Consider the following 10812-nt stretch of genomic DNA (forward strand, 5'->3'; position numbering starts at 1 on the left):
GTGTATGTGCAATCTGTGAAGGCATCGCACTATCGCTCCTTGATTTGCAAGTCTTATCTCTACCCAGCAGATGACGTCACTAATACTTGCAGCTTGCTTTTTCAAAACCCAAACATGGCAGTTTTCCACTTGTGCTGCACAAAATAAACAAGTATAACTGCCAAATAAATTGCTATATCAGGAAAACAACAAATCAATGCTGCCTTTGTGCAATTTTGGAGCATGGATGAACTATAGTCATCTAGGAAAAAATTTTTTTGAAAAGTCATAAATTACTATGTAACAGCATCATGACAGTCAGTCACTGGGTGCAAAACAAAGTACACCAAGTACAGGTACAAAACTTCATAGTTAGTTTTCAAGATTCCATTTATTGACCGCTCACAGAAAAAAAAAAAAAGAAAGAGTGCTTAAAGCAGTCATCTCATGCCATCAAGAGAACTGCCATAGATTTGTGACACTGCTTAATGCTACAGCCTGAAGAACAAAAAAATAAGCTCAGTAAGGTCAATATTGCAGCCTAATTTTATGATTTCATTTGTTGGTCTGATAATTTCAGACAAAAGCACCAATAAATTCTTTTTAAGAACAGTACATTAGCAAGGTATAACACTTCTGTTGCAGAAGAGCAACCAAACTAGGCTGCTTCATTGCCTCTCGGAGTAAAATCACTGGACATCTATTTACACAGATGTATCGCACGTGAAACTGTGGGTGCTGGCCCTGCTGATGTCCTCACCGAGTGGCTGCCGTCGAAAAAAGGCCAACACCCAGTGTTGCTTGAGCCAGTCCAGCTCCTTGGGAGAGTGCAGTGCTACCAGCTGACTCAGCAGGCCTTCTGCAAGGCACCACTCCACTGAAAAGTAAAGCCAAAGAAAAAAAATGGCGACAATCGGAAGCCAATAAGGTTATGACACGTATTCTTTTTGCCCTCAAGCGAATAAAAAATGCTACCAATAAAATCTTACAAGCTCTTAAAAACAGCACAGATATCAATATGAGATTCATAAGTTAATAAATAACTGCAGTTGAAATCTAAACAAACCTTGGAAGAGGTCACTGTTATGAAACTGTTGGCAGTGCAGTCTGTTATAGATCAGTATGGCCTCAGATCAGACACCGTCTTTCAGACTGATGCACAACCTTAACTTGAGATTTGGATTTACTAATTACGAACGTAAGACACACAAAAAGAAAGCGTATTTTCAATAAGCGAATCAAAATCAAACCACTGAAAAGTTTGAAATTCATACATTTCTTTTCTGCCCGTCCCACTCACCCCCCCCCCCCCCAAAAAAAAAAGATAAATGCAGGATATAAGCTGCACAGTACGATGAGAAGTACATTCTTTTTGACAAAAAATGCACTATTTACATTAAACATTATATAGTTATAAACTCCTACTTGTACCAAATATACCATGTTTGACAGGCTGGCACCTTAATAACTTAAACCAACATAGGTCCAAAGAGCAGTAAAAAACGTTTGACGACTTTTCTTCACATGACAAGTTCATTCCCATGCCGTAATGCGAACTATGTAAATATGTTAGCAGTATATTGAATATATTAAATACATGATGTATGTGCCATTTCTGTCACAAAAACTGACCATACCTAGTAGTCTCACCCATAACAAGAGGCCTCCTAGTGCTCTGAGCACCTGCACATTATTTTCCAATTGCCCTATCTAGCAGCCTGCCAGTTAATGCACACTACACACCAGCTAAAGTTTGAGCACAAAAAAACAGGAAGGACAGTTCTAATTGAAGCAGCTTTTATTTACAGGCTGCTTATTACAACAGCTGTGATCCACATCCTCAAACTAGCTATCGCACACACTCCATCATATTCATGGCAAACAGTACTAGCACAGACTAGTTTTTGAGGCAACAGAACTGTCCTCTTCAATGAGTACAGTGCAGCACATTTAACTGTGAGACTGCACTTTCAGAGAGTGGTGCAATCAGAAAAAGAGGATAAACACAATTTGTAACACTTTTGTAAACACATTTGTAACAATTTGTAGCCGCTAACTGACATTAGGTGTATGTCGGGTGATTAGTGACCTCAGAGATGGCATTAATTTTCAAGTACATGCCACTGCTGTTTGAGTGTGATGGGGTCAGCAAGCCCCATGCAGTGCAGTGTACAGAGTGCAAAGCATATGTGGCTGGTCACTGGACATGATGACCTCACCAGACCACCCATAATGCAATCTGGGAAGTAGAACATAACAAACTAGTTGGTTCAAACTTGACATTACGTCACAGTCTGAGGTCAGAACGTGGTAGGGTCAGATGTGTGCACAGTGACAGCAAAAGAGCACAGCCCTTGCTTAGGGCACTGTTCAGGACACTGCACTCTAGGGTAGTCATGGAAGCTCCTATAAAGCTTGCCTCACTGCCTTCAGCATTAATGAAATGGTTCCATGTCTTTGGAACTTGTCTGCACACAAAAATATGAGCCGTCTTCCTACCCAGGCACTGGCCCTCGAGGCAGGGAGTGCGGTGTCCTGACGGTGGGCCCGGGTGGTCACCTGGACCAGATGCACGCAGCCCCTCACGTAGCCAGTGCAGCATCACCCGCTGCCTCTCCTGGCCGCTCAGCTGGCCGCCCCCTTCAAAGCAGTCCTTCTCAGCACATGTAAACTCTCGGTGGCCACCACCCCACTCCGGGCGCAGGCGCTTGCGCAGCCGCGCCTCCTCAGCCCCATGCAGAAGCCTGTTGACATGTGCGCACCAAGAGCAAAAATTTACCTGTAAATCAACTGGATATAGGAACGCATTCATACGAGCACCTTAGTGCATGCAACGACCTTCACACCTAATTCTGGTTCTCAACTTACAGCTGCTATCCTGCCATGCTCTGTCTCTTGCCATATCTGAATTCTAGATTCCCCTTTTCTCCCTTTTCTTCAATACTTCCCTCACAGTGTGGTTGAGGGATTAACTCAGAGTGAAAGAATTTTTCCTGAAGAAGCTTCCTTTTTTCAGACCTTACTTTTTTCTCCTAGTCTTTTATTGCAGATTTTTTTTAAAGACACTGCCCTTAACTGCCTCTTCTTTATATCATAAATAAAGATAAAAAGAGAGTGTGCTCAATGAACAACCAAAATTCTTTATTTGAGAGCAACTTAAATATATGCAACGTTATATATGCTGATGATTACAATATTCTCTTTTCAGGTACCGACGCAAATAATTTAGTGATCAGATGTAATCATTTGCTTTAAAAAATTGGTCATTGGTCACAATCAAATCAGCTTAAAATCAATCCTAAAAAAACCAAGGTCATGCTTTTCTGGGCTCGGAATAAAGTATTCGTTTTAGATCAACCAATTAAATTTGATGGACAGGATATTGAAGTGGTTGAGCACCACAAGATTCTTGGCGTTACATTCTCCTCATATTTAACGTGGGATTTACACGTTGAGAAATTATGTAAGAAGCTTTCGTCTGCAACTGGGGCAATATCACGTACACGCGCCATTCTTCCGGTAAAAATAAAACTTCAAATATATTACACTTTGTTTGCCTCACAAATTTATTACTGCAGCTTGGTGTGGCTAACAACAACTAAACAGAACTTAAACAAAATTCTCGTGCTACAAAAAAGGCTATTTGTCGTATATTTTGTCTAGATTATCTATCTTCCACCCTACATTTTTTCCAGCAGTACAAAATTCTTCATGTAAACTGCATGTATGAATAGACTCTTACGCTCACATTATTTTTCACCTGTCAGCTTTCGGTCACTTTTAGCAATTTCTGGTCCATTGCAGCATCACACTAACATCCTAAACACACGCAGTAAAGACACACGGCTCGTACCCTTTTTCCGCACCGATTACAAGCTCCAGTCTTTACGTCACGATCTTCTGTCCGTATTAAACAAATATCAACACATCAAATGTTTGACACCTGTTCAACTGCTACAGCTTTTTTCCAATTTGTAATGCGTATTTTTTTTTTTGCTACAGTGTTTCTTAGTTATTCTTTTACAGCTTCCCTCCAATTGCTCACAAAGATGCCTTCTCATTATTCATGCGATTTGTGTCAATCTGTAACAAAAATGCAGTCTTTGTGTACACATTTTCTATCGACCTACCTGAAAGTGTTTCTTTTTTTTTGTAAAGCCGAATATTTCATGTTAACCTTTTTTTCATCATTTTTATTAGTGTTATTATTATTTAGTGGTCTCGTCTATTCTGCCTTGTAAGGGTTGCCTGGGCCTCGTCAAGCTGTTTGATTACAGCTTTTAGCCCGGGTGACCCACCAGCGTTTCTGGTAAATAAAGATCAAGTTCAAGTTCAACTATTAAGAGGCAGAAGTTCACAACTGTGACACATGCAAGGCTGGCTGTGGTACAGTACGATAAACTTATGACGACTCCTTTGGATTCTGTCTGAGGCAAGATGGTTATGAAGGCATGCTGTGCAACTTTTACTCTGTGCAACAAATCAAAGCCCGAAATGTCGGACTAGTGGAGCACTTGACGCGTTACCTGACTATATGTATCTTAATCAAATATGAAAGTGTCCTAATCATGAGAAAGAGAGCATCTGTATGCCCTCTTTCCCCAATGCCCAGCTGAAAGCTGAAGTGCAAAATGGCAATATGGTCAAATGTTAGTGTGCTATGCACATTCCTTCAGAGCATATGCTGAATGCGCATATCATTTAACATTCCACTGTTCACAGAAACTCAACCTGCATGGTGCATAGTCAATCAAAATTACAGCAATGCACTGAACATTCAAATCCAGGTAACATAATCAAGAGAAATGAAATAAAAGTGACAATGTGAAGCTTAACTATCAGGAGAGATAGTAGATAGCTGAGGTTTATTGCCTCCAGCTTGCATATAGTGGCCGCTGTCTAGAAAGTGTACATACATGTCAAAAGGAGTGCAAACATTTGATGCAAGCTAGTACTATGCAGAGCAGCCAGTGTTTCAGTGGACCACAAAACGTAGAAGTTACACTCGACTTTTGTGAGGAAACATGACAAATTTCTGCTGTGAGTACGACTTGGATGAACCATTCATCCAAGCATGAAGCAAGCTAAGCATAAAGCGGTATATTTGTGTGAGAACATCCAATGAAAGATACAGGCACTGCCTCCTCGAGATTTAGCCGCTATCCTGAGATATTTGGACTGACATGTTCAATTACGTCCAGGAGACATATTCAGCACACCCATTTTTTCCCCATTCTTCATACACACAGTTGATACAAACGCATGGTTCACTGCACTCTGGCCCATTTTTTTGTTTCTAACCGACACTTTTTGAGGCCACCTTTGAAATCGACATCCTCTATTCATAATATAGTATGTTTTAGCAGGAAAAATAAGCCGCCAGTGCTGTTAACTGGCATGAACAATATGCATAAGCAACTCTAAACATTATGCACAAATTAAATGCAAAGCTAGTTTTAAACCCTCCCACCCAAGTATGAGATTCGATTCGGCATGCAGACTCACAAATGCTCAGCAGCAGGGCTGCAGTACAATGCTACTTGGCCCATTTGTGGGTGGCGACAGAGCTGAACAGCGAGCTGTGGAACCCTTCTGTGCAGGCGTTCCTGAAACCATGACACCACTGAAGCGTCTGTGCTTGCCGAGAATGTCAGCACCAAGTCACCATCCTGCTGGGGAGTCCTCTGGAAAAGACGCCAGCGGCGCCCAACGAGACGCCCCGCTGGTGCGACGGTACTTGATCAGTTCACTTTTGCTAGTTGTAAGATACACTAATAGCAACTAACTAATAACACTAACAGCATTCATTCCACTTCCGTGGCCGGCACCGTGATATGCAATAGTTGCGGTTGTCCCGTGTCATGTATACAAAAAAAAGAAAGAGCATGTTGATCTAATTTTGACTATAACATTGGCCGGTTTGCAAGAGATCCACATGTTGAACAACACATGACGGCTTTTTAGTTGTGCTTTACGTAGCCAAGACAGCCCAGCTGTCGTACTTTATTTCAATCAAAAGGTGATGCTTTCCTGCAAGGCTGTGGCTAGAGTTCCGTCCAGACGGAACTCCAATTTGCGCTAGAGTTCCGTCCAGACGGAACTCCAATTTGCCCTAGAGTTCTGTCCAGACGGAACCTAACCTAACTCAACCTACCCAACCCAACCTAACCTAACGTAACCCAACCCAAACAAGGACTCCAATTCGCGTTAGAGTTCCGTCCTTCCGCCCAGACAGAACTCCAATTTGCCCTAGAATTCAGTTCAGACGGAACCTAACCTAACCCATCCCAACCCAACCTAACGTAACCCAACCCAAACAATCCAACCTAACTCAGCCCAACGTAACCTAAGCCAACCTAACCCAACCCAACATAACCACCACCACCACTGGACGGAACTGCAGCAGAAGCAAATGTTCCGTCTGGACGGAACGCTAGACACTCCGTTCCTTTTGCAAAGCGACGGACAATGACATTTGAAAAGAGCCGCTCGCTAGCGCTCTGGTTACCAAACAGACCGAATAGCTAGGTGCATCGATTGCAGCACAGCTACGACAGCCTTTCAGGCTAGGTGACTGCTTGCAGGCATGCACGGCAGGAACTAATGACTAACGGGAACAAATCAGACGTAGCACACACCTGACAGCAACCTGAACGCGTCTCTCCGCTTCCGTAGATACGACTCCATCGGTGCGAGCAGACGACGCCTGGCTAGCCTAATCCTGTGTTCATTGAGCTCTTACGCTCCATTTTAGGTATTAAACCGCAGTTTGCGGTGCAGCGCTTATACGAAGGGGGGCAAAGAGTCAACACACTCGCGACACGTGTAGCTGAAGCCGCAGCCATGCACTGCAGTAGCCTTTGCAGTCCCTTGTTCTTTTGCTAGACAGATGCTACATCGATCGCTGTTAATGCAGATAACATGTGGCTGTATCTTCCAGAACCGCTCATTAGGAACACTCTTTTCTTGCTCTCCTGCAGATTTCCGCTAACTGGGTCAGGCACGCAGTTGCGCCATCCCAGGTGCTGCGTTGTCGCTGCTTTAATCAGCTGTTTCAAAGCAACAGCGGCAACAGCGCTTTTCTCCACTGACTGCAGCAGCGTGTAAGCATGGCTTTCGGTACTCGTTCAGCCTGCAGCTTCGAGTCCTTGAGGCAGTAGTGGCCCTTTGTTTACAACGTACACAAATAAACGATCAACTAAAAGGAAAGCTGCAGCGGATGCATGCCGTTTCCTTCCTCCCAGCTCCCTCTCGGAAACGTCTGATTTTTGTGCCGTACTGCGCAGGTGGCGCCTGCTGTCTCTTTGTTCCGCTTTGTTCAGTATCGTATTTGGCAGCTTTTAGCCTTTTCTAAATGAAAATTCGCTGCGATTTTCGCGCCTAACGTAAAAGCAGCATTAATTTTTTTTTTGCGACTGCGCTCATGAGAGCTGCTGTCAATGGAGCTCAGAGATCAAGAAGTTTGCGTCGTAAATGAGGGGTGAACAACACTGTTATTGTTCTCGTAGGTTGACGCAAGACGGCGGCACCGCGGCTTCCCCATGACGTCACCTTGAATGGTGGGAGCACAGGGAGCACAGTGGTGGGAGGGCGACGAGCTGTCATCTTTGCGTACCCCTTTTGTGATCCTGGGCCGCGCTGCTAGGGCCAGGAGGCTGGCATGCAAGCATAGCCCCAACACGCTGAGGCCCCATGCCGCGCGAAATGAACGGCCTGTCGCTGAGCGAGCTGTGCTGCCTATTCTGCTGCCCGCCCTTCCCAGCACGGATCGCGGCCAAGCTGGCGTTCCTGCCGCCGGAGCCAACGTACTCGCTGGTGCCCGACGAGAGCGGCACCAAGTACACACTGAGCCTCAGCGAGCGCGCCGAGTGGCAGTACTCGCAACGGGAGCTCGAGGCAATCGAGGTGTTTTACACGCGCACGTCCCGAGGCAACCGACTGGCTTGCATGTTCGTGCGCTGCTCGGCGGCGGCCCGCTTCACGGTGCTCTTCAGCCACGGCAATGCCATCGACCTGGGACAGATGAGCAGCTTCTACCTGGGTCTCGGTTCGCGCATCAATTGCAACATATTCAGCTACGACTACTCCGGCTACGGCGTAAGCACGGGCAAGCCGTCCGAGAAGAACCTTTACGCCGACATCGACGCGGCCTGGCAAGCGCTGCGGACCCGATACGGTATCAGCCCCGAGAACATCATCCTCTACGGCCAGAGCATCGGCACCGTGCCCACGGTGGACCTGGCCTCGCGCTACGAGGTAGGCGCCGTGATTCTCCACTCGCCGCTCATGTCCGGCATGCGCGTCGCGTTCCCCAACACCAAGCGGACGTGGTTCTTCGACGCCTTCCCCAGCATCGACAAGATCTCCAAGGTCTCGTCGCCCGTGCTCGTCATCCACGGCACCGAGGACGAGGTGATCGACTTCTCCCACGGGCTGGCCATGTACGAGCGCTGTCCGCGCGCCGTCGAGCCGCTCTGGGTCGAGGGCGCCGGCCACAACGACGTCGAGCTCTACGGCCAGTACCTCGAGCGCCTCAAGCAGTTCGTCTCGGTCGAACTGCTCAACTGACCAGCCCCGAGGGGCCTGCCGCTCGAGGAGACCCCTGAACAGTAGCGACGCCGCCTTCACATGCGTGTGCGCGCGCCTGCCTCTCGGACACGACGACGCGTGTAGTACTGCTACGACCGTCTTCCTTCCCGCAACTTGGGAGGTTTCGTCTGCACAAGACTCTCGCGTTGAGCTTGTTACTTACGTGCCCCACCCGCGGTGGGAAACTCTGGGGCTGAGCTGTGTACATAGTGGTTTCACAACTTGATGCCTTCTCTTTTTGTCTCTTTTGAGGTGTGCAAGGATTTTAGGTGTCCCTTGTATTGCCTCCCGTGGCTTGCTGTGACACTGTTAAAAAGCAAAAAGAAAAAAACGTAAAAGCCATTGCCATGGTGTCCTAGGCTGCCCTGATTGTATGTAGATTGTATTACTTGTTCGACTTGTGCATTTGCTTATGCTGCAGCTCCTGTTTAAAACGCAGCAACAAAGCAGCGCACACTATTATCAGCATGTGTGATCGAGAGCAGACAGTGGAGCCTTTTAAGCTTCAAACAAACACACCTGTAATGCTTGGAGATAGTGAAAGAAGCATGTTTGAACTTAAACGTTGCACAAGTTTATGCTTACTGATCTGCAGAGATGCTGTTAACCTGGGTTTTTTAAAACATGTGCACTGCTGTAACTAGTGCATGCTGTCTGCAGCTTGGTTTTGCAAACTGCTGAAGCCTGCTGTAAAAGAGCATTGGCTCTGTGTAGCTCATCTCAGTTGGATCTCAGCCACATAGCAGTGACGGCATAATGGTGGGATCTAAAATGCATTTTGACTGCACTGCTGAAGCCATTGGCCGGTGATTAAAAAAACAAACTAAATGTTTGATATGCTTAACAGAGTAGTCTGCAATTCGAGGATCCTTGCGGATGGCCTGTCTTCTAAGGTTATTGAACCTGCAAGTACTCAGCCTCATTACTATGGTGTGTATGTGCTTGTGTGTGTGTGTGTGTGTGCGCGCTCGCGTGTATAAACAGAGAGGAGTTTCTTAGTATTTGCACATTGTTCAGTGTTTGCACTGTACAGCGTAAACCATACCTGCAGCATTGTTCAGTGCATGGTTTTTTTGCAAATATTTAAATGCAGTTTATTTTTAGAATCTTTTCTTCTGGTTTGTCTTGAAATGCCCAAGCTGACGCATATTTGGGTGTGAAGAAAGTGTATCCTTTGTTCATGGTCGTGCCCATCAAGTAGTATTGTTCTTATAAAAGTAAGCTATTGATGTGCAGTCATGCATTCTTTTGGTACTTCCTGAACTGTCTCACCATTTTTACTGTGAAGAGAGTCTGAGAAAACCCTTGGTTGAGGCGGTCCACCTGTTAAGGTGTTTCTTCTGGTACATTTGAATGCAGCGTGCTGTTAACCCTGGTTATTTTTTGTTTTTGTGACTGGATAAATGTGCAGTGTATTGTTTTATGAGAGGCTGCTCAATTGTAGTCGTCATGCAGCAGGCTTCATACAAACTGCAGTGTGCATATGTGTGGTTTCAGTATTGATGAACAAATAGGATGTCACTTGCCAGTTCTTGCAGTTGTGAAACACAAAAAGAAGTGCCACTCTGCTAGTGCCCTTTGAACCAGTTTGTTGGGATATCTTTTTGTAAGCATCCAGGCCCACACCTGCCTCAGGGCTTACCTTGTGCAAAGCACTAGTCCTTGTGACCCCTGAATGGGCACAAGTGTTTGCAATGTTCATATACATGGCCACTCCTGGTGATTGCCTTTCTTTTTCACATTGAGAGTAATATTTGTAAACGTTTAAAGTCTTTGAAGTCGAGTTTTCACTTTCGGCTGTCCACTGTACTCTTAGTGGATTGTGCTTGTAAAGGAGTTTGAATACCTGACGGTAGTGTGCTCGCGAGTGCTCAGTTGTCTCCCTTCAAAGGATGTTAACTCTGCTGGATGGTCTTGCCATTGTAGCCAGCCTGGAGCACATGCTGCCATTGGGCGGCTTATTGTGATGAGTCGCACTGTGGGAAATGTCAACTTGCTTTGCCCTTTTTTGTTGTTGTTTATCTCTCCACGGTTTATTCGTAGGAGTCTCTACAAGCCCACATATGTGGGAGGCACAAAATAAAGATTTGTCTTTGTATATAAAGCTTTCATGACTTTTTTTGATACGAATGCGTTTCAGAATGCCAGGAGGAAGTTAGGCACCTTGTATTTATGCATAATGCATGTCATCACATGCTGTTCTGTGCTTTAGTTGGGATGATTTAGGCCATGTTCCATTTATCA

The 10812-nt window shown here is 45.5% G+C and overlaps 2 protein-coding genes across 3 annotated transcripts in view; one reads left to right on the top strand and one right to left on the bottom strand.

The window, feature by feature from the left end:
- Positions 1-7236, bottom strand: part of LOC144126072 (anoctamin-8-like) — a 48716-nt gene extending 41480 nt beyond the window's left edge. For both annotated transcript variants that reach the window (XM_077659984.1, XM_077659983.1), the window contains exons 1-4: positions 6618-7236; positions 5485-5701; positions 2479-2723; positions 740-856 (exon numbers count right to left, since the gene is read on the bottom strand). In XM_077659984.1, the coding sequence (XP_077516110.1) occupies positions 740-856; positions 2479-2723; positions 5485-5701; positions 6618-6666 (628 nt within the window). In that variant the 5' untranslated portion in view covers positions 6667-7236. The remainder of the gene's footprint in view (positions 1-739; positions 857-2478; positions 2724-5484; positions 5702-6617) is intronic.
- A 273-nt stretch (positions 7237-7509) lies between these two features.
- On the top strand, positions 7510-10669 carry LOC144126076 (alpha/beta hydrolase domain-containing protein 17B). Its single transcript, XM_077659992.1, has one exon. It carries the CDS (start codon positions 7672-7674, stop codon positions 8545-8547), a length of 876 nt encoding a protein of 291 aa, XP_077516118.1. The 5' UTR covers positions 7510-7671; the 3' UTR covers positions 8548-10669.
- Positions 10670-10812: the final 143 nt, after the last annotated feature.

This window comes from Amblyomma americanum, chromosome 3 (genome assembly GCF_052857255.1).
Source record: "Amblyomma americanum isolate KBUSLIRL-KWMA chromosome 3, ASM5285725v1, whole genome shotgun sequence".
NCBI lineage: Eukaryota > Metazoa > Arthropoda > Arachnida > Ixodida > Ixodidae > Amblyomma > Amblyomma americanum.